Here is a 22,825-nt window from a genome sequence, read left to right as displayed (position 1 = left end):
CTCTGAGCTCAGCTGAGAGCTAGTTGCTGGGATGGCTCTGCCCAGCCTGCAGGGAGGAATTTCTGCTGGGCCCCATGGGCCCTGAGCTCGCCCCCTAAGGCTGAGAGCCAGCCACTGGCCAGGCCAAGTCCTAAGAGAGATGGGGCAGAACCAGGGCTGAGGGGTTGCCCATGGGGGCAGTTTTTAAGCCCAGCCCATGGGCCCGCTCAGCCAGAATTCAGGCTTGATGTGGGAGGGAGGTGGTGGAGGTTGTGGGCTGGTGGCTCGAGATGGACCCAATTTCCCCTTCTAGTCTCAACTCACTATCCCCTTGGGGGTGGGGGGTAGCTGCTTCAGCCCCCCCCAGGGCTGGAAAACCGGGCAGAGCTGGAGCTGAGCCAGCAGCCCCTGCCGTTTGATCTGGGGGGCTGGGCTCGAGCTCTCAGGGGGGCCCAGGGCCAGCTGCTGTGACTAAGAGCGGCAAGGTGGGAGTGTTGCCTCCTTTGAGGGAGGGGGAAAGCGAGGCCCAGCCGCTCAGGGCCTGCTTTCAAAGGCCCCCAGTTCAGCGGGCATGGAGGGGGCTGGACTGAGACCGAGCCAGAGCTGGCACAAGGCCCCCCCGGCCCTCACCAGCCTGCAGGGAATGGAACCCTGGGTTTATCGCCGCCTTTAACTCCAGCCTGACGCCCCCGTCAGCCAAATCGGAGCAAAAACTCCCCTTAACGCACGACCAGGTTTTCAACTGAACCGACCCCGCCACCCCCTCAATCGTTTGGCTCCAGTTGAAATTGGCTTAAAAACCAGCTTGAATTAAGCCAGAGCCACTGCTGTTTACCCAGGGCGAGGGGTGCTGCCCCCCACCCCCAGTGGATACCTCCAGCATGGATGGATGGTTTTAAAGCTCCCCCCCGCCACAGGGCTCACTACGAGGAATCCTGTGTGGGGCTGGGGTTGATCCTGCCACAACTCTGAACCACCCCAGCTGCTACCTCGCAAACTTTCAGGGCCCAGTCTAGGCTGCAAGAGCCAGATGCCTCATGGGTAGGGAAACCCAGCGGGGTCGGGGGGGAGAAGAGATAGGGGAGACAGGGAGCCCCAGCCAGTGGTTTAGGGCCAGTCCTGCATCTGGCATTTCCACACCTGCTGGAGGGGAGGTAGGGACACCCCCCTCCCCGGGTCTAGGAGCTTGGCATGTTCATGCTCAGATTTAGCTCCCAACCAGAAAGAGAAGCAATTGGGCGGCGGGGGGTGGGGGGCGGCAGAGCCTGGGAGACAATTCCAGACGAGGCCCAAGGAAGAATTGGGGTGGGGAGAATCTATGCCATGAGGTGGAAGGAGCAAATAGGGGCAGAGAACACCTGGCATGGGGGGGGGGGGGCAGCCAGGGGTGTGGGGAGAAGTGGAGGAACACACAGGCCCTGCTCCAGGCAATGCCCGCTGCCTCCAGCAGCACCCACAACCTCTCACATAGCGGGAGAGAACTGGGCAGCTGGTCACCTGCCGAGGGCTCTGCTCAGAGCACGGGAGCTGCTGCTTCCACCAGCGTGGGGGGGCCAGTCTGGCAGGCCCCAGCAGCCCCTGGCACTACTTGCCAGCTCCCCCCGAGAGGAAGTTTGTCTCCCCTTGGCCCTGGAAGATCACCCGCTTCCCTCTGGCACTCCCTGGGGGCCCTCCAGTCTGGAGTTGTACTCCGCAGGATAGCGCCCACCCCCATGGGCGGGAGAGGACTGCTCTTCTCTCTGCAGGCTGGAAACTAGAATTCCCAGCTCTGCCCTGGGCCTGCTGGGCACCTCTTTCCCCAGCTGCTGAGTGGGGCTAACGCTACTGACCCTGCCTGGGGACCAGGGCGCTCTGCCACTGAACAGCGCCGGGGAAGAGCTGATCCGCCAGGGCCGCTGGAGATCCTGCGCTGGGATGGGTGAGACGGGCCCCAGTGGGCATTGCCTGAGGCAGAGGGCAGGGGTCCCTGGGGAGAGGTGACTGGAGGGTTAATGGTCCCCAGGCACATCACCCCCGCCCCCCCAGTGCCAGCACTGACCGGGGGTGAGTGTCCTGTGCTGAGCCCCACCTGCCTGCGGCACTGCTGCCCCTGTGACCAGCGGGGAAAGGAGCTCAGCTTGATGCCCTATTTCAAGCCAGGCTGAGCTAACAGCAGCCAAGAGCCTGCCCCAGAGATGAGTCTGTGGGGGCTCAGCCCAGCCCTCAGCCGGACAGGGAAACAGACTTCAGCTGCCCCTGGACAGCACCACACACCATGAGCCCTGCTCTGTGATAGGCTCCTAGGCACCAGACACTAGTTATTAGGTAGATTACGGTAGCACCTAGCACTATGGGGTTGGGGCTCTACCGTAGTACACCTAATAATCCGTGGAGAGCTGCTCTCAGAGCCTAGGGACTACCTTATTACACCTAATACACAGGCCCCCCCCCCCATGGGGTCCTCATCCAAGACAGGGATGCAGCCGCACTACCGTAATACACCTAATAATGCATGGAGATGGGCTCCCAGACCCTAGGTACTACCATAATACACCTAGTTATAGCATCCAGAAAAAATTCCATGCTGCTACCGTAATACACCTAATATTCCATAGAGACTTGCTCCCAGACACTAGGGGTCAGAGCAGCCAGGAGCTTGTTGTGTCTCAGGAGGCCGAGCAGCAGGAACGATTCCAGCATCTTTATTGGTAGTGTAAAGATTGTGGACAGGAGCCAAGGTGCCCCTGTGCCCATTGCAGGCTGCCCTAGAGTAGAAAAATAAGAGATAGGGGCCCAGACCCACAGAACCCCTCCTCCCCTCACAGGTTTACAAAATATACAGTTTGCGTCTTAAAACCCCAGCAGTGTTTGACTAAAATCACATTCTAAAATGAAAAGAGGAAAAACAGGAGGAACTCAGCAAAATCCGGACATCCCCCCTCCCCGCCCACTTAAAAATAAAACTCAATCCACATCAACCCCCACAGCGCAGAGGGCAAAGTACAGCAGATCACTTTAAACCCAAAAGACACCGCTAGACCCAGCCTCGGAGAACGGACACAGAAATCCCCCCGCCGCGGAGAACAAGGAGGGGGGTGGGTTTGCCACAGGCTGTAGTGACCGACTCTGGGCCCTGCCTTGCTCCCAGCAGCCGGGAGAGGCGGTTAGTGTTGAAGGGGAAGTTTGCCGGTAGCTTTAGTGGCTCAGCCCAGGCCCCGACTGGCGGGTTCTGGTGAAGGGCAGGGAACGGAGCAGAACCCAGGGAACAGGGACCCCGGATCCCGAGGTGAAGCCTGGGACCAGGTGGCACCTGCTGCCACAGCAGCTAGGAACTGACAAGGAAGCGGGGCCATCCTGATGTGTGAGGTCCCGGGACAGGGGCAGCTGGCACAGCTGCTAATCAGGTCAGATTTTGGTCAACAGTAAGTCAGAGGCCCCGGCAGGGAATTATGAAGGGGACAGACCCCTGCCCAGAGGCTGCGAGCCATCTCCCCTCACCCACGGGCACTGACTGGGTGGCATCAAGCAGCAGAACTGCCCAGCTTCCGACCCCCACAGGGGATGGGACCAGCCCTGAGCGCAAGAGCTGTGGTGCTGGCAGAGACCACGCTAGTGTTCAATGCCCCAGCCGCACCAGCACCCAAGCGTTTGGCTGTCTCGCCATGGATTTCCCAAACATGAGCCAGCGCCCCCTGCAGCCGCCAAGGCCACTGACTGCCAGATGCCTCGGCCAAGGGGGCCAAGAAGGGGTTAAAATTCAGGGGGGTCTTTCAGAGAGGGGAGGGAAGGGATGACTGCTGCTGGGGGGGATGCCAGCCCCCTCCCAGACTGGGGATCAGCTCACACGCTAGTGCTCAAAGAGACCAGCCCAGGGAGCGCGTGTGTGTGTGTGGGCGGGGGCGGGGGGGGTGTAGGGTCAGGGAGGGGAGGAGGGAGGGTTTGGCTGATCCTCCCTGTTCAGTCCCCTCCATTCTAGTAGCAAGAGGGCTTGCAGCAGGGTCCATCTCCAGCCCCCCACCCCAAGATCACAGGCAGATCCACTCCCCCCGGCACCCCCACGGCAGCGCAGGCCATTGTAGCCCATCTCTGAGGGAGGGCAGAGGCAGGGTTAGCCCCTTGCTGCCTGCATTCCCCTCACTGTAATAGGCAGATGGCACCGTGGGGGGGCAGGTGCCACAGGGCAGCAATGGGCAAGACGTTCCAGTTCTGAGACCCCCGCCATCCCACACAGCCCTGGAGGGGAGTAGGAGTGGGGAGGGCTCCGGTCAGTGCAGCTGCGGGGGCTTGTCTCCGTACTTGGCCAGCAGGGGCTGGGTCCGCCCCAGATGCCCCCTGCGGGCGTTGGTGGCCTGGCGCTGCTGGGCCAGGAAGGACTGGGCACTGCTGGAGGTTGCCGATCGCTGCTCTGTGGCTTGCTGGTGGAGCGCCATGCCCTGCAATGGGAGGACGGTCAGTGAGGGGGGCACTGGGACGGCCCCTGGGCACTGGGAGCTCAGGAGTCATGGTTTGCTGGGCGCCAACCCTGTGCCAGCGCTCAGCTCAGGGGGTCTGGCCCAGCTAAGGTGCTGTGGGATGAAGTTGGCACCAGCCCCCCCACCCCCCAGTCAGGCCTGGCAGCCTGGCGCACCCCCTGCACTCACCGTGTTGTACCAGGCGCTGATGATCAGCTTCTCCTCCTGCTCCCGCTGGGATCTTGTTTTCTCCAAGTTGGTCTGGGGGAGAGGCAGGGGGTTAGTGGCGGGAGGCAGAGCCAGGCTGGCCCCTGGGGCTCAGACTGGGCACATGGGGCACTCCCCCCCGCCCGCCGGCTTCGGGACCCAGAGGCCACATGGGGGCCTCCTGTGGCCTTCGACTCAGGGCCGGGCCTGGGGGAAGCTCAGACCTTGGCAGAGGAGGAAGCTGCAATGAGGGCAGGGGGGTCCTTGGCTTCCCCTATCATTCCCCAGCGCAGGCTGCCTGGATAATCCAGAAGCTGGTTGAAGGCGTTTGGCCATGGCCACAGGTATTCCCCTGCCTGGGACTGGGTCCCTCCCTCCGACCAGGCAGGCTCAGCCCACTGCTAGTGGGCCTGGCAGTGCCCCCCCGGGGGCTCTCTCGCCAGTGGAGCCCCGTGCTGCCCCACCCAGGCTCTAGAGGGTCCTTCCGGGGCAGTGGGCTGAGGCCAGCAGCTGGCATGACCCAGACCGTCCGCACCTGGGATCAGATCCGCCTGGCTGGCCCAGCGAGCCCAGCAACTGGGATTAGGCCATGCCACGGGCAGGTGCCACCAGTGCCCAAGCCCCTGCAGTGGCAGGGAATGGATTAGACACACCCAGATGACCCCCACAGGTGCCCCGCGCTGCAGAGAGGGTGACCCCGCCACCCCACCAAGCTCCCTGCCAATCCAACATGGGGGGATGATCTAGTTACCCAGAAGAGCCAGACCCACCAGCCAGGCACTGAGGCAGTGGATTTTCTGGCCCCTTCTGACCGGTGACCAGTCTCCAGCTGTGGCCAAACCCTGATGCTTTGGAGGAAGGAAACACTTGCCCCCCACCATCCGTCCGCCACAACACAGATGTGCCTGGCAGGAGTGGGGGTTTCCTTCCTGACCCCCGCAGATGACTACTGAAGCCCTGAAGCATGGGACTGGATTCCAGCCCTCATCGCTATACAGAGCTACAAGCGTCGTGAGGGCAGCGGAGACAGTTCTGTCCTTCCTCAGCTCAGGAAGGAAGGTGACTAACCCCACAGCACAGCACCCTCTGGCACAGCCAAGAAGGGCTCCGGGGCAGGGGGGAGAAGGCCCCCAGGCTAGTTACTTCCCCATCCTGGTGGGAGGGCCTCACCTCCAAGTGATGGATCTTCACCTCTTTCTCCTGCAGCTGGTTCTTTAAGGCCTGGATCTCGGGGGGTGTCTTGGACGGCAGCTGCTTGGGGTGCAGCGTCTTAATGACCTGGAATGGAGGGATACAGTCAGGGGTGTTACCGGGGACATCCCCCTGCCCCCTTCCCCCCAGGGCAGGACACTCGCTGTGGTTGTCAATGCTGCAGAGCTACCCAGAGGGGCCCCCCAGAGCACCACGCCTTGTGGGGAGGTACAGAGACCCTGGCCCCAGTGCTGTGGGGTGATAGGGCCCAGCCCTGCCATGGCTTGGGCCACTCGGAAGCATCCCAAGGGATGGAGCGGTCCCACCCCACCCCACCCCACCAGCCCCGAGCTCCGCCCCAGCCTGTTAGCGCCACCTGACCCCACTAGTCCCATCCTATCCCAACCCACTAACCCCACTCCAGACCGGGGTTCTGCCCAACCCCACCCCAGCCCACTAACCCCACCCCAGCCCGAGGCTCCGCCCCACGCTAGCCCACTGGCCCTGTCCCAGCCCTTTAGCCCCGCCCCCAGGCCACTAGCCCCTCCCCAGCCCAGAGCTGCACACCAGCCTGTTAGCCCCACCTGACCCCACTAGTCCCACCCTATCCCAACCCACTAACACCGCCCCAGCCCGGGGCTCTGCCCCACCCGAACCCAGCCCACTAACCTCGCCCCAGCCCGAGGCTCCGCCCCACACTAGCCCACTAACCCCGCCCCAGCCCGAGGCTCCGCCCCACGCTAGCCCACTAGCCCTGTCCCAGCCCTTTAGCCCCGCCCCAGCCCACTAGCCCCAGCCCAGCCCAGGGCTCACTGTGCAGGCCCTGTCCATGTAACGCTTGTAGCGCTCCTCCATGGCCCTCATGTCCTCGTCCTTTTTCTTCAGACACTGCTGCAGCTCGTTGATCTTCCTGGCGGCTGGGGGGGGTGGGGGAGTGTCAGGAGGGGGCCCACAGGCGCATCCTTTCACCTCCAGGTGCATGTGGGGAAATTAGAGGCATGGAGCCATCCCCGGAGCGCCCAGCTCCCAGTCCCGGGAGGGACACACCGCAGCCACAGCACCGGGGGGTGAGGGGGAGCGTCCGAGGGGCCAGCCCAACCGGATCCCCCTCTCCACCCCCCAAGTCTGTACCAGAGGCTCCCCCTTCCCCATGCATCCGCCCCTCCCCATTAGCCCCCATACTCGTGCTGTCCACTTTGGGCTCCAAGTCCTCGATGTCCTCTCGCTTCTTCTGCAGCTCCGAGTGGGCCTGGTGCAGCTTCTCCCTGGGGCGGGGAGGAGACACGGGCTGTCAGGTGCCCGGCACCCACCAGATCCGCCTCGCAGCCTGGATACCTTGCCTCTGCTACTGAAAGGTCAGGCCCCCTGCTGGATCCCTGCCTCCCCCCCCCCCGGGACACCCACCCCAGGACTCCATGTGGACAGCTCACAATCCTGACCCCCTGAAGGCCCCGCACCCGCGGTACTCACAGAACAACACAACTTACAAGTGCTCTTCCAGCTTCCTCTTCAGCAGGCAAGACTAGGGAGGAAGAGGAGGGTGAAGGTCAAGAGCTCAGGGCAAACAAAAAAAACCCCAGGGGTTTAGATGCTAACTGTTGAAAGAGCATCTTAACGCCAGTTTGCAGCGGCTGGCAGCCAGACGTAACCAGGGGGCGGCTGCGATGGAGCTGGGACCCAGCCGTTCAAATCATGGGCTTAGCTGTGTCTAGAAAAGTGGCTCCATTTATAGCTAGGCCTGGAAGGAGTCAATTTTGTGCCGGTCAACATCAAATTCACCGTCCACCCCGCCCCTAACAAGGAAACCTCTGACAGGCCAAGCTTGAGAACCGCGGTTTGAGAGCTTGTCAGCCGGGATCGGAGGAGATTTCCTGGGGACCTGTCGACAAGTTGTGCTCTCGAGCTTTCGCTTTGCGAATCACAACGGCAATCGGTCCGACCCTCTCGCCTCGTTTCCCACAACGGGGAAAAGTTAAATGGATACAAAAAAAAAATTGAAATTAGTAAAATAAGGGGGGAGAGAGAGTTCTGCCCAGCCTCTGCCTAAATCCAGGGCTTGTAATACGGCTCCGTGCAGAGGCCGATGGGTAGCCAAACGGGCTGGAGGCATGGGATATTCTGCAGCTTCTCTTTCGAGATACAGCTTGGTGCAATATATGAGTATCTCCCAAGGGAGGTTACTAAGCCAGGAAGCGAATTAAGCAGCATTAATAGGCTACGAGTAACAGCCAAGATTTCCGACAGCAACTAGCAGTATTTTTGGGGGTCCCCCAACTCAAGACCCCTTGTAAGCCGCCCAGTCTTCTACTCTCAGGAAGGACTGGGCATCCACCCTGGAGATCAGGTGTGGTGGTTCGGGCCCCCAAACTCCGCCATCCCCTCACCCAAGCCATAGGAAGGAGCACAGAGAAGCAAGGTGGATTTTAACGAGGGGCCGGTTGGTACTTACAATGGCCTGGAGGGGTAGGGGGACAATCAGCCAGCGAGATAGAGAGGGGTGGGGGAGAGAGAAAGGAGTTAGCGTGATCACAGCATAGAGCTAGGGTGCAGGGGGCACACGAGATCGCTTTGACGATTTCAGACACACAGGCAGCAGCACCTGGGGAGGAGGCGGCCAGAGGATAGCAGCAAGTGGGCTCCCATCCCCCCTACAGGGGACCCCAAGAGTATAGTGGGTTCCCCAGGGCTGCCCGGGGAGGGGGCAAGTGGGGCAATTTGCCCCAGGCCCTGGGCCCCACAGGGTCCCCCACAAGAATATAATATAATCTATAGTATTGCAAGTCTTTTTAAATGGATGGGGCCCCTGAAATTGCTGAAATCCTCTGGGTGGCCCTGGGGTTCCCTTCCCAAGAATGAGAAAGCAGGGGAGGCTGGACCCCATTCCAGCCACCTCTTCCCCTATCATGCACAGATCTCCAGCCCCACCCCACCCCCCACACTGCTGTGGGGCGGACCACACCCAGACGCTCAAACCCAAGGGCACCCCTTCCCCTCCCTCCCAAACCCAATGCATAGGGTGGCAAGCTACGGCAGGTGCACTCAGCACCCTCTAGCCAGGGTGGAAGAAATGCAGGAGACCTTATTCCAAGTTCTCACATTCGGCTGGGCGCCCACATGGGGAGGGGTGCAGCCCCCCGTGCCACACCCGCATACCCCGAGCTGGGCAGAACGAGCCGTTAGCTGCTCCTGTGGCTTTGGCACGGGAAAGGGATGGATCAAGGGGGACAAGAACCGATCAGTCACGGGAGAGGGAATCTTTCCGCTCTGCGGCAGGGCCCAAGGGTGCATGGCCTGGCACTGGCAGTCCAGAATCTGCTCCCAGGAGGTGGCTCAGGGCCGCAGGGTGACAGGGCAGAGGTCGGGGAAAGCCACGTACAGCACGTCCTCGGCCAGACTCACATCCTCTGCCTTGGTGCCCTGCTCCTGCAGGGCCTTCTGGAGCTCCTCCACCTGGGCCTTCAGCTCCAAGATCTGCTGCTGGTGCAACCTGGAGAGGAAGGAAGAAGGGAGAGGAGGCTGCCTGAGAAGGGGCAGTGGATGGCACGACTGGGACCCTCCATGGGCTGAGGCTCCCACACCCTTTAGCTGGCTGGGGGAAGCCAGGGGTCTCAGGTAAGATAAGTCTGGGGGAGGTCTCAGCCTCCTTAGATTAGCAGCCCCCGCCCCGCCCCCCCATCCCATTACCTCTGCTGGGTCTCCAGCCGGTTCTTGGTGCGGTTGGATTCCTCCAGCTGCTCCTGCAGCTCGGCCAGCTGCTCCTGGTACGTTGACTCCTGCACGCACAGCATCTTGTTCTCATGCTGCAGGCGCACGATGGTCTCCCTGGGGTCAGGGAGAGGGGTGAGGTCAGACAGCCTAGGTGCGCTCCAGACAGCTAGCCCAGGGAGGCAGTCTTCCAGCCAATGCCCCTGCCACAGCCTGGGGCGCAGGTGCAGCCCCTGGAGGACCACAAGTCCCAGCATGCAACACTGGGTCTCAAAGCAAGAACCGGCTTGGATTGAGCTGCAGCATTGCATGCTGGAACCTGGAGTCCCCCAGGGGCTGTGGCTTGTCCTTGGGTATCTACAAGCCACATTTTGGCTACTCGCAGGCCTCTACAGCACCAGACAGAGTCTTGGGGACGCCCCAGCAACCAGGGGGGTGGCAGATGGGCCAGGTGGGGGCGCGTGTGGCTCTTCACAGCCAGCCCTGGGGCAGGCTGGGCGACCCTTCGCTAAGGTGGGAGGTGCAGCCGTGCTAAGAGCAGACGCTTGCCCCCCTGCTGGGGTCCTGGGAGTTACCCTGCACAGCTGGGCAGGGATCGTGCCCCTGGGCCAGGCAGACGTTGCCCCCCTCCAGGGGAAAGAAAGAGTCACCGCCCCGAGGAATTTCACCCCTTCACTCCCGGCTGTGCAGACAGCTGGGAACAGCTCGTGCACCTGAAGGTCAGCAGCAGAGACCCTCCCCACAAAGGGGACTAGCAAGATTCTGCAAATGCGACACGCCGAGGGCTTGACAGAACCCCCCCCATCCTCCCCCCGGTTACGGTGGCCTAGAGGTGCCAACGTGTGCCACACCCCTCTAGCCCGACAGCTGCAGGGCGAGCGCCTACTTGAGTTCAGTCGGCAAGATCTCAGCAGCCAGGTTGTCCATGGGAGAAGAGGCTCCGTCCAGCAAGGCATCTGCAAGGGGAAGGGTGTGGGCATGTGTGGGTGGGTGGGGGTGTATGGAGGAGCAGGGACCAGCCCTGACTTGGTAGATCTCTACTAGCCCCAAGCACAGGGGTGGGGTGGGGTGGGGGTGGGGGAATTCTCCTCTGCCCCCAGTTGAGTCTAGGAACGCGGAGATCCCATGCTAGGGTCACAACCGGCAGCCTCCAGCTCTGGGCTCGTGGCATAGACGGAGATTTCTGACGGCATTCATGCCATTGATGGAGCTGGAACAACGCCCCCCATTTGGTGGGAGAAAGTTGAGCCCAGGATGTGGCCGGCCATTATCTGCAACAGGGGCTAGGGAGGAAAGAGAGAGGAAAGGAACTCCCCCAGCGGAGAGTTATGAATATCTTGCTTATGTAAGGCAGGGTCTCTTTTCTAGTGTCCCCCCCGCCTCACCAACTTAGTTTATGTGCGGTAGCATGGGGGGGCTTGCTTAGAAATGGGATACAGCCCGTGTAATAGCCAATAAGGGTGCACGCACTCTGCCCCACACTACCCAAGTTCTTGGATTCAATATCTTGTAGCAATGAGTTCCACAGATTCTGTATCAGTTACAAAATAACCAATGAATTAGAGTTGGTCAGAAAATGGGGGGTCAGGAGGGGAAAGTTTCAACTAAAATAGATTGAAGATTTCAGGGGTTTTGGCCAAAATATTTCAGATTGAGAAGTGCCGCTGCAGTGTCTCATGGGAGTTGTAGTTCCGCTGCAGTGTCTCATGGAGTTGTAGTTAGGTGTTTTGTTCTATCATTCAGGACAGGCTCTCTGATGGGACTGCATGTCCCCAACCTGCCCCCATGAGGTGAGACTGTGGTGCATCACGGGAGAAGTAGGCTGCCTGGGGAGCCCAGGCCATGGAGGAAAATAAGGAAACAGAACTAGACCTACAGGTCCTCATTCTTCTCTCTGGGCCAGGTTCTGCAGCTGGCCCACTCTCCCATGACACACCTTGATCTCGCCTCACGGAGAGGGCAGGTAGGTGCATCATGGGAAATGTAGTTCTACCAAGGAGCTCAGCCCATAGAGGAGAACGAGGGCCTGAGGAAACCACACTTCAACTCCCACAAGGCACCATGGCGGCAGCACAGCCAGCCAGCCTCTTTTAACTGAAATACACAATTTCCCCCCTGGAAAGCGGGTGCATGTAACCCAAGCTCCCCTTCTCAACCAAAAAAAAAAAAAAAAAGTGACCAAAAAAATTTGACCGGCCCCACAACAGACACTTCCACCAAGGAGCCGGCTCGAATTCCATTCTCCAGGGCCTCACACCCAGCCGACTTGGAATGTTCCCAGCGGGAACAGGCCGTGCTAAGGAGCTAATTGGGGTGGATGTGCCCTCCTGGTTACCACTTGCCTCCTATCAGTGATAAGCTGCCGAGTGTAAAGCTGCTGTGAGTTTGGGGATGACAAGGCAGCTTGTAGTCAAGGAGGAAGGGAAGAAAAACAAAGACGAGATTCTGGGCTTGCTGGCGGTGCAGATTCCTGGCCTAGGGTGTGGAGCTGAGTCACGTGGTGGAAACGCAGGTTCTAATCAAGGCCTTGACTGTCCCTGGCGTTATTCCTGATCTCAGCTAATTGCCTGAGGTTAGATCAGCCCGGGGCTGGTAGCTGCGTCTCCAGCTCTGGGCCTGTTTGTAAGGGCTCTGAATTACAGCGAGTCCCTGGGACACCGGATTTGGGTTGAGCTGCAGTTAGAGCAAGAGGTTTTACAGCTTTTGAAGCATCACGTGGTTGTGGGCGCTCAGCACCTCGGAAGAGTCAGACCCTGGGTGGCAGGAGCCAGATCCCCAAAAGTTTGAGCCTCCCCCTGCCCCCAAACAGAGGCAACTTCTGAGCGTTTCCCAGCACTTAGAGCTTCAAAGAAAGCCTGAAGAAGCCCCAGTGCAGGGATGGCTGCCTGAGTCTGCAGAGAGCCTGAACCAGCTCTGAGAAGCACGAACCAACATCTCATTAAGGTGCTGGCGCCAACAGTTGTCACATTTCAGTGCTGAAGTCTGTCCTCTCCCTGCTTCAGGCCAGGCAGGAGAGGGGCAATTGCAGCAGGAGATGCAGCTGCTACTCCCCCCCACCCCCCCCCCTTTTTATGAAGTGAACTCACTGTCCATTTACTTATTTACTTCCTNGAGAACGCGAGACGCTCGCACTAGATCGTACAGTGCACCCGCTCCACACCCTTCCCACGACAGACCCCAACTCCCCCCCCCCCCCCCCCCCCACAGCCCCAGATGGTTCCTATTCCAACACAGCCGCACCCACCTGCTTGGCTCAGGCACGTCTGCTGCACTTGGGCACATCTCAGCTCCTCATTGGCCTCGCGGAGGGAGTGTCGCTCCTCCATCAGGCGCTGCGGGGGGGAGCAGCCGGGGGGTCAGCAGAACCCTTCACCCAGGCAGAGAGCAGGATCGCCTCACTCCCAAACCTGGGACTCGCCTCGCTCCCAAACCTGGGACTCGCCATGCCCGGGCGGTCGGCTCTAACTGCTACATGCCACTCTCCTCCCAGAGCTGGGGATACCGGGAATTCCAACTCCCAGCTTCCCACCCCCCCACACACCCCAGTCCCCTTTAACCACTAGATCCTGCCTCACCTCCTTCTCCTTCACTAGTGCCTCGAACTTCTCCTTGAGGTTCCTGAACTCAAACTGCCACTTTTCGGCCTTCAAGGCCTCCTCGGAGTGTTTGCTGTGCAGCTCACGCAGCTGTGGGCGACAGGGACGGGATTCACCGCGGCTGCTGCTCTGGGGTGCAGACCGAGGTGCCCCCCAGAATGGGACGCCAGCAGATCAGTGAAACTCCCCCTCGCACCTCACAGAGAAGTGGGGAAGGGGAGAACCGCCGCTGGAGACACCAGGCCGCCCCACTCCGCCTGGGGAGCCCCAGCCCCGCCGCCCACCTGTCTCTTGTGGGTCTCCAGCTGGGAGCGGACGGCGTTGGCTTTGCGCAGCTCCTCCTCCAGCTCGCAGGTGCGCTGCATGTAGACCGTGTTGCGCTCCTCCAGGAGCCGCACCTGCCGCCGCAGGTCGCCCAGGTCCTCCAGCTTCTTCTTGTAGGCGTCCACTGCGGCCTCCAACTTGCCCACCTTGTCCGAGGAGTGCCTGCCGGGGGCAGAAGGAGCTCAGCCGTCAGCCCGGCCCCCAGGGCACATGCAAGTTCTAGCCCCTCTGTGGCTGCCGCAGATCACCGGGGCATTGGGAGTGGGCCGGGGGAAGCATATGCTGAGCCCCCTGCTGTAACCCCCTGAACCAGAACCCAGGAGTCCTGTAAGGACTCTGACACGCTCTCCGCTAGAGGGAGAACAGCCACACTGGGTCAGACCAACGGTCCATCTAGCCCAGTGTTCTGTCTCCCGACAACGGCTGGCGCCGGATGCTTTAGAGGGAACAAAGAGCAGAGCGATTCTCAGGTGCTCCGTCCCCTGTCCCAGAGATTTAGGGACACCCAGAGCGTGGGTGGTTTGAACAGCTGCTGGGCCCAAGGCCAGCAAACCCAACCCGAGGGCACGGAGCCCAGCCTCGCCCAGTGGGCCAGCCGCACCTCTAGCCCCATCTGCTGAGCAGGGAATCCAGCTAAGACTCCCTGGCACCAGAAACCCAGCTGCTCCCACCAGAGCTAGAGGGGTTCCTCCAGTAGCTAGCAGTAGTAGGCTCTTATCCTCAATGTGGAGTGCCCTGTGCACACACAGGAAGCAGGAAAAGAGGAGAGAACATGCCCTTAACCAGTGCGATTGCATCAGAATCGCACGCAAGGGAGACGTCCTGCCTGACCCTTGCCCTGGGGCATGAGGGTTACCCCCCCACTCGAGTCTTAAGAGTGCTGTGGTTATCCACCTGCTCGGCAGGTGTGGGGGTGGGAATCCCATCAGACCCAGGGCTCTCACCTCAGCACGTCCATCTCGTCCTTCAGGGCCTGGGCCTCCTCGGCCAGGCTGCTCAGCTCCTCGTTCCGATGCTGCAGCTCCTGCACCTCCCTCTCCAGACCCTCACAGCGTGTGCGGAAGTCCTCCTTCCCGCTCTCCAGCCTGCACAGGGTGGGCAGCCCCAGATGAGACCCCAAACCCAGCTCTAACCCCTAGGCCCCACTCCCCCCCGAGCCGGGAACCGAACCCAGGAGCCCTGGCTCCTAGCTCTAATCCTTAGGCCCCACTCCTCCCTCCCCCCCGCCCCCGAGCCAGGAACCAAACCCAGGAATCCTGGATCCCATGTTAGCCCCTCCACAATATTCCCCCCTACCCCCACCTGAAGGTCTCCTCCTGCAGCTGCGTGATCTGAGCCTGCAGCAGCAGCAGCTTCTTGCTGCCAGTATCTGACTCCAGCCGATTCTTCTGCTCTTTCAGGGTCTTGTTCTCCAGGGTCAGGGTGTTCTTCTCTTCCACCAGCACGGAGATCTGCGGGCCGGGAGAGGGAGTCAGAACCCCCGGGCAGTGACCAGGAGACACCCCTCAGCCCCCCAACCTTTGGGCTCGGTGTGTCCCAGAGCCAGCTGCTTCCGCCCACCCTATGCTCTGTGCACTAGCGTGAACAGGGCTCCAGAAAGGGCTTCTCTGAGACCACTCAGGGCTGGGGAGGGAACCCTGGGCACCCACACGAGTAGACTCCGGGGGAGGATAAGGCTCCCTGTTACCGGCTCTCCCAAGGGGGTCAGAGCTCCCCTGAGCCTGGCGTCTGAGTTAAGTCTTTGACTCAAGGCGGGGTGGGTTGTACCCCTCAGTGAAAAGAAGGGATGGAGGGGGATACAGAATCAAAGCACTCCCACCCTTTTAGGGCGGGGTCACGCCCAGGGCAGAGGACATGGCAGGCTGCCCAGCACAGGTGAAGCACAGATACTGGATGTTGTCTACAGCTAGGGAGCAGTGGCACTGTCTGGTCTAACTCTGGCTAACCTTGCTAGACACACACGCATCCAGGCCACTCTTCTGACTGGCTCTCGGCCTCAACGCCATCATGTGGCAGTGAGTTCCACAGGCCAATGACTGGGAAAGAGCATCTTTCTGTTGAGCCGTGGAACTGGAAGGCCGTCAATTCAAACCTGAGCATCCCATCAGTCTGGTGCTGCCGGAGAAGGGAGACCAGATGCTCTCCACCTCCCTCCTCTACCCCAGTCATTTTAAATTAGATTTATCACAGCCCCCCCCTTACTGCATCTCATCATGGAGGAGCAGCCCGCTCTTCCCACACAGAATTTTCCCAGGTCTCAGATAATTCCAGGCCCCTTCCTTGGAAGCCCCCCCATAATTCAGCAATACGCTTATAGAGACGTCGACCCCCCAGGTTTTGTGGAGAGGGGCCCAGTCTGGAGTACAGAGATGTGCCCATGAGCTCTGTCAGAGCGTGAGTAGGTGAGTGAGCTGTGCCAGGCCGTGTCGAGCAGCTGGCATTCGTCAGTTCCACGACACGCATGCTCATGCAGAGGAAGCGAACGCGACGGGCTGCACAGCTTTGTCAGTAGCTCTGTTATCGCAGGGGGAGAGAGAGGGGTGGGGGTGAACGGTGAACTCACCTTCCTGCAGGGGAACCACGTCTCCGGGGATATGTTAGCACCTTACGGGAGCAAAGGGGGCGGTTTATGGAGAGTGGGCGGTTGTGCTTCGCACTGCAAGGTGGGGGAGCTCTTGCTACATGGGCATCCGAAGCGGAAACCCACCCCGACCCCCCGCAACCGGGGAGCGAGGATTCCCCCCAGCTATCCTGGTAACGCGTCTCCACCTGGTCAGCGTCAGGGGCTTTAGTGCCAGCCAGGAGCCCTCCTCGTTCTGGAGTCAGACTCTTTCCGCCCCCTCCGTGCGCGCACACAGCTGAGGATGGCTACAGAGGCTCAGCTACCTGGGGAACTCCTTGCTGCAGGAGGCATACACAGCACAGAGTTTAGTTTCCTTCTCCCCCCACTTCAGTTTGCTGCCTTCATATCACTGCAGATCCGTTCTCACAACAGGGGGTGCAGGTAAACAAGAGCCTGATTGCCGTACTGGTGCTAATACTGGGTCTCTCCGGTCTGGCCACTTGCTACCCCTCGCCTGGCTCTGTGGTAGCCATGTTGGACCCCCGAGGGCCAGGGAGATTGCCAGGATTGCACAGCTGCTCAGCGGCAGAGCCAAACAACAGGACCCAGCTGGGCAATCTGTGCTGAGGGCACCCCACCAGAAGGCCTGGGTTCGATTCCCTGCTCTGCTACCGCCTCCCTATTGGAGTCGTTTCCTCTCTGCCTCAGTTTCCCCCTCTGAAGCAGGGAGAGCAGTCCTTCCATTCCCCTCATCCTTTGCTTGGCTACGTAGATTGAGCAGGGACAGCGACCAAACACAACAGGGCCCAGCCGTACAGAGAACGCAGGGGTCCTGACGAATCTCATTTAGACCACGCCAGACTGATAACCCACCCCATCTCTCCCAAAACATACCCAGCGGCAGAGCTACACCACTCGGGAGGGGAGAGATGCAGAGGCCCACACACCACGCAGCCCCAGAGCGGACACACTGCAACCACAAGTCAGCCGGAGAGGAGACACCCAGAGAGCACAGACGGGACCATCAGGGGGGTGGGCGGGTTCCTCGGACCCACACGACAACTGCTGCAGCAGGGATCAAACCAGGGACGCCCGGAGCCCCTATGGCTTGAGCTGGAGACTCAACACTCTCGAGCTAAGAGAGCAGCTGTGGGCTGGGCCGAGACACAGCTGTGTTGCCCGGGGTCCTTTGGAAGCCGGCTAGTCACCCCCCCAGGCCCGATCTGGGCGAGATTAACTCTGGCTGCCCCCGCCCCGAGCCAAGCTGGCAAGGAGCCCACCTGTTGCTCCAGTTCCTGGCAGCGCTGCCGCATGTCGTCCGGCTCCTCCAGGTCCTCGCTGAGGAAATAGTACTTCCGGGACTGCAGGACAGAGGGGGTGATGTCAGAGAAGGGGATCACACAGATAGATCCCAGGACGGCACCTTTCCCACCCTGCGGGGGGAATCAGGAGCCCTGGAGCCAGAGACGCTCCACCCCTCCCTCCTGGCAAGTCTCGGCCACAGCCCCAGAATTCTCCCTTCTTTTACGGGTGGGGAAACTGAGGCACAGTACCTGGCTATCGAAGTTGCCATACGTCTCGGAGGCCACCGTGTCCAATGGGTCCTTGGTCATCAGCTGCAGGAGAGAAAAGGTTACGGATGTTCAGGAGGCGGCTGGCAGGAAGCAGATGGGCCAGCATAGAGCCGGGAAGGCTGCGGGTCGGAAGTGAGGAGCACCAATGGCATCAGTCTCATTTCCATGAGCACCAGCCCCAGAGAGGCAACTCCTCCCCCCACAGCTGGCCCCATAGAGCCCACTGTGTCCCACCCCCCAGCCGGCCCCAGCTCACCTCCTGAATGGCCGCCATAACCACATGCTGGACGGACTCCTCCAAGGTCATGATCTGTTGGATGTGCTCTGGGACGGAGAAAGGGCAGCCGCTGAGTCCCTGCCCCTCTTCCACCTACCCCTCCAATGCCTGCCCCTCCCTCCAGCATGAACCCCCCTCCCCCTGCACAGCATGGGGGCCGACCCCCACCCCGGGGGCACGATGCCAGCCCCACCCCATGCAGCATGGGCACCCAACCCACTTGGCACAGATGCCAACATCAGAGGCCTCTGTGCCAGGGGTCGTGGGGCTGAGGGCAGGAGGCACAGAGCAGCAGCCCCCAGGGTAATTCCACAGAAGGATCCCTGTGCTGCAGGGAGGGGAGGAAGGATTTTTTTGTGGAGGGAGCTGGGATTTGATCCCCTCCCCTGCACTAGCCACGCTTTTTGGGGACCCCAGAATGGCACCTTCCAAAAAATCACATGCACCAGACCACATGGAGAGACCCCACCCCCAGGCAGGGAGTAACCACCTGCCTCTCCCCTGCACTGAGCCAAGCCCCCCTGCCCTCCAGTCTCACACCTTGCTTCTTCTCACAGCTGATGGCACACCCCAGCACCAGCTGCAGCAGCTTGCCCAGCTCCGAAGTGTCCGAGAACTCCCCGATCAGGTTGACGTCGGGCAGGTGGCGCTCTGAGATCTGGTGACCCAAGACCTGGGGGAGAGATGGAGGGTTCTGGGGAGGCAGCGGGGGGACCCAGAGATACTCCCTGCCCCTCTTCCCTACCCGCTGGAGCTGGCGCCCAAGGGGGTTGGTGCACAGACCCACCGGACTGGGGTGACATACAGGGAGAGTGAGGGCACTGTCCAGGGGTCGTCGGAATGGGGCCACCTCCCGCTCACCCCCTCAGAAAGGGCAGTGTGGTCTAGTGCACAGGGCATGGGCTAGAAATCAGGACACCTGGGTGCTAGTCCCAGCTCTGCCACGGACCGTGGGCAAGTTGCTGTCCCTGTGTGCCTCAGTTTCCCCATCCATTCTGTGGGAATCTAGCCCATAAGCTCTGCGGGGCAGGGGGCTGATCTCAGCTGGGGCCCACGAGGTGCTACCGTAGGACACCTAATAGCCACCACCCTCCTTCCCTCTCGGAAGAGGGGGCCACTCACATCTTGGCAGTACTCCAGCACACTCTGCAGGATCTTTTTCAGGTTGCTCACCTGGAAGAGAGAGCGTTGCAGGGTTTTACTGCTGCACACACCGGATCCAGACAGGACCCCCAACCCCATCCCCCGGCTGGGCTGACGCTGATCTCCTTGGGGACAGGCCTGAGAACCTACCACCTGGCTCAGGGGCCTGCCAGACCAGACCGGCGCATGGCAGGGGAGCTGCAGGGTGGGCGCTCGGCTGGGGAGGGCACATGAGGCAGTACTACGGCTGGCTCGTAAGCAGGGTGGGGGGCAGCCAAGCCCCCAAAGAGGATGGGACCAGCCAGCTGGGAAGTTGCAGAGTGGGGAGAGGCTTCAGCTCCCCCACCCCATGGCAACCTCCTGCCCCCCAGATTCTACAGTCCCGGGGAAACGTGAACAGACTGGGACTGTCCACACCCGGCCCTGCTTGAGAGGATGCCAGGGCCTTCACAATTGGGGGTGTGGGGGGGGGTGAAGAAATGGTTTAAAACTCCCCCCGGCCCGGCCCCATTTTACAGGAGCCGGTTACCTTGAGCCTCCAGTTGTCGCTGGCGTCTTCTTTGATCCGCAGCAGCCAGGTCTCGTTGAACCAAGAGGAGTCTCTGAAAGGGAGGAGGGGACAGGGCAGGGTGGAACTGGGGGGAATTCCTGGCCCGGCTGGAGCAGCTGCCACCTCGGGGCAGGATCCGGTTTCCCTGCTGGCTGCCCACACCCAGGGCGGGCCGGCCGCAGGCAGGGATCTGGAATCTTGCTGGGACAAGGGGTGGGGGGCTTCCTGTCAGCTCCACTGTCTTCCCTACAGCCCCCTTGCTCCGAAATCCTCTCCCACTCCCTCTGCCCCCCTGGAGCCAGGCAGGAGCTTGTCACGCAGCCCCACCCACCAGGGAACACCCCAGAGCAGGAGCAGTCTATGGGGCTGACGGTTCAGGGAGACACAAGGAACTCTCCACCCCCAGGGCACCAGAGATCCAAGCCCAGTAGCCTCCGGGTCTGGTCAGAGAGAGATAAGTCCCAGTCTAGCCCCCAGCAGGACAGCCCTCCCATCAGCCCTGGCATCTACTCTAGCCCGTCTCTGGGGGCCGCAGGCCGGTACTTACATCCTGTACAGGACCTGGGCAATGGTGACCCCGCTGGTCAGATCCTGGTAGGTACGGCACGGAGAGGGGACGTGGAAGGTCTGCAGCTGGGGAGGGGGACACAGAGGCGGCTCAGCGAGGCAGGGAATGAACGAGATTTGCGGGGGACAGGAAAAGCCACCCCGAGACCCAGCAGGGGTAACCCCGCATGCCGGGCAAGTGGCTGGCACTGACAATTGAACCTGGGGTCTCTGGATTCATACTGCTGGAGCCAGGCAGGAGCTTGTCACGCAGCCCCACCCACCAGGGAACACCCCAGAGCAGGAGCAGTCTATGGGGCTGACGGTTCGGGGAGACACAAGGAACTCCCTCACCCCCAGGGCAGCCAGCCAGCACCCCCACCCTAAGGTGAGTTCAGAGCCAGCGCTCCCTAGAGGGGGAAGGCCCCATAGCCAGGCTCAGGTGTCACCCAGAGACACATCCAGATCCTAGTCGCTCACCCTCCCTGCAGGCCGGTCGTGCCCACATCCTACCCCACAGAACCAGGCTTCCCGGCCACGGGGGCACAGACCCACCCTGTCCGGCATGCAGCACAGGCAAGGAGGTTCCTGCTGGGGCCGCAAGCCCAGAGTTACAGCGTCCCCCAGATGAAGCTGGGCAGAGGAATGGGACCAGCCACCCCCCCATTAACCCAGGCACTGAAATCCTCCCCTCCACCCGCCCCCCTGCAAGCCGGCACCCCAAACCAAGAAGGAACCAGCTGCTACCCCACCAGCCGAGTAGGATTTCACTTCAGCGCGGCGACAGGACGTTCGCTCCAGCCAGCGCCTGTCTCTCTCTGCATTCGGCAGGGTCCCCCTTTAACCCACCCCCAGCCCCCTAGAGAGACCCCACTCTGGCCTGGGACCCGGCTTCAGTTTCTAGCCACCTGTTCCAGATGCTTCCCTGAGGCCCCCTCCCGCTTTGGGGGGTGCTGGAGGGATCTAACTTCCAGCCTCCCCCCACCCCCCAAACAAGGTAGGAGGCATCTAACAGTCCCTTGCAGGCTCAAGTACTATGAATGGCTCCCCTTCACCCCTGCCCACACTCCGCCCCGCCTTTGCCCATCCCCAGAGGACCCCCCACCACTTGCACTCCTCCAGCCCAGGGGAGGATCCAGTAAACAACTGAACTGGCAGGTGGAACGTGTGAACCTGGCACAGGTCTGCAGGAGGCAGACAAGGGGGCGAAGCAGGAGGGCTGGAGCCCAGGGGCTCTGTCTCGGAGCCGAGAAGGCCCCGTCGCACGCCCTGAAGGAAGTGTGGGACCCCTTGGGGGCCTGGCCCGCTGACAGGGGCATGCCAAGGGACCCTTTAAAAGTACTGCCCTGACCCATGGATCCGTGACTCCAAGGTGGGGAGAAGCGCAGAACACACAAGCCCCAGGCAGCAGAGTCCCCGTGGCCGGATCTCCCCTGCAACAAGGAGCTCAGCACCTGCCCTGGCTCAGCCATCAGCTCCCAGCGCCCTGAGGAGGTCTGGCCGAGTTTTCCCAAAACACAGCACTTGACCGGGGCAGCTTTGAGCTCCCAGCTCCATAATCCTCCCTGGCAGGGCTGGGCAGAGATACGGGAAGGGGTTAATCCTGCTCAGGCTGGATCGTCTTCTCCCCATCCCTCTCTGGTACAAGTCACCCCTGCTTCTCTTGCCACCAGAGGTATTAGCCAGGACACCGCTGCGGGGGGAAGCTCACAGCACCATGGTGTCTTCTTCCTGCAGCCCTGTGCTGAGTTCCCCTGTTCTGCCCGCTAGGAGATGGGATGGGAGGGGTCAGTTGTTGGCCTGTTCACCCCACCCCATAACCCTCTCAGACACCTCCCGTCCCAAATCTTCCCCAACAGCAGCTTCCTAACCTGCTGTGCTCCCCGGGCAGCACTAGGGCTCTAAGGGAGGTATGGGATGTCTGGGTCTGGAGGGATTCGGGGGGGGGTTGAGCATACAGACTCTCCCCCTCAACCTACACGGGGGGGGCACCCCACAGGACTAGAACTTGGCTGTGACACTCAGAGGGGCAGGGTGGATTGGGGAGGGGGAAAGAGGGGTATGAACGTGTGCACAAGAGGGGGCCGTGTAGGAGGGCATTCCCCATAGCAGAGAGCAGGGGGCTGGAGGAGACCCAGCTCATGGAGGCAGCCAGCACAGACCCGGAGCACCCAAGGTAGGCAAAAAGGGGGGTGGAACTGCCCAGGGTTAGCCCCCCCCCCCCGACTGATGGAGAGGGCCAGCTACCAGGGCAGCCCCATTCCCAGCTCCCATCCCCAGCCCATCACTCCCCACCACCAGCTGGGCCAAAGCCTCCTCGGTCCCCCAGCTGGGGCCACACTCCATCCCAGGAGGGCCCAGGGGCCGCCGCGCCGCTCACCCAGGTGAGCAGGGAGCCGCACAGCTCGGCCTTGTCCACGCTCATGGCTCCAGCCGCCCCCCGGGGCCAGGCACGATCCGGCCACCGAACGCCTCGGTCCGCCAGCACCATAGACATCGGGCCCCCCCTCCCCGCCTAGAGCGACCCCGCCTGGCACACGTCATCTCCTCCGCCCACAGCCGACATCTTCAGCCCTGGCAGGCGGCGCTCTAGCATAGCGCTGGGCTGGACGTCTCTATGACGAAAGGACCTTCTAGGGACGGGGAGGGTTGTTATCTATGGTCTCTTATCTGGCCATGAGAGGGGACTATTTATCATGGAATCAGAGACTAGCAGGGTTGGAAGGGAGCTGGTCCCACC

At 61.3% G+C, this 22,825-nt stretch overlaps 1 protein-coding gene across 1 annotated transcript; it reads right to left on the bottom strand.

The window, feature by feature from the left end:
• Positions 1-2,644: 2,644 nt before the first annotated feature.
• HOOK2 (hook microtubule tethering protein 2) lies at positions 2,645-22,597 on the bottom strand. Its single transcript, XM_032768152.2, has 22 exons — positions 22,466-22,597; positions 20,087-20,172; positions 19,519-19,591; positions 18,969-19,019; positions 18,387-18,519; positions 17,826-17,893; positions 17,549-17,611; positions 17,276-17,356; positions 14,735-14,883; positions 14,377-14,517; positions 13,393-13,594; positions 13,088-13,198; positions 12,757-12,844; positions 10,399-10,468; positions 9,492-9,629; positions 9,207-9,294; positions 7,295-7,329; positions 6,990-7,072; positions 6,621-6,724; positions 5,787-5,894; positions 4,599-4,670; positions 2,645-4,391 (listed from the first exon to the last, which is right to left on the bottom strand). The coding sequence occupies exons 1-22, from the start codon at positions 22,580-22,582 to the stop codon at positions 4,224-4,226; spliced, it is 2,229 nt and encodes a 742-aa protein (XP_032624043.1). The 5' UTR covers positions 22,583-22,597; the 3' UTR covers positions 2,645-4,223.
• Between the last annotated feature and the right edge of the window lie 228 nt (positions 22,598-22,825).

The sequence above is a fragment of the Chelonoidis abingdonii genome, chromosome 26 (assembly GCF_003597395.2).
Source record: "Chelonoidis abingdonii isolate Lonesome George chromosome 26, CheloAbing_2.0, whole genome shotgun sequence".
Taxonomy (NCBI): domain Eukaryota; kingdom Metazoa; phylum Chordata; order Testudines; family Testudinidae; genus Chelonoidis; species Chelonoidis abingdonii.
This window is presented reverse-complemented; position numbering and strand designations above follow the sequence as displayed.

What these genes read in the sequence shown, in the direction of transcription:
- HOOK2 (XM_032768152.2), bottom strand. Translation starts at nt 22,582, where the DNA reads ATGTCTATGGTGCTGGCGGACCGAGGCGTTCGGTGGCCGGATCGTGCC. An exon ending in GACGAGATGGACGTGCTGAG is followed by an intron (nt 13,595 to 14,376) that starts GTGAGAGCCCTG and finishes TGCCCCCGGCAG; the next exon opens with GCACTCCTCGGACAAGGTGG. An exon ending in ATCTTGCCGACTGAACTCAA is followed by an intron (nt 9,630 to 10,398) that starts GTAGGCGCTCGC and finishes CCCTGACCCCAG; the next exon opens with GGAGACCATCGTGCGCCTGC.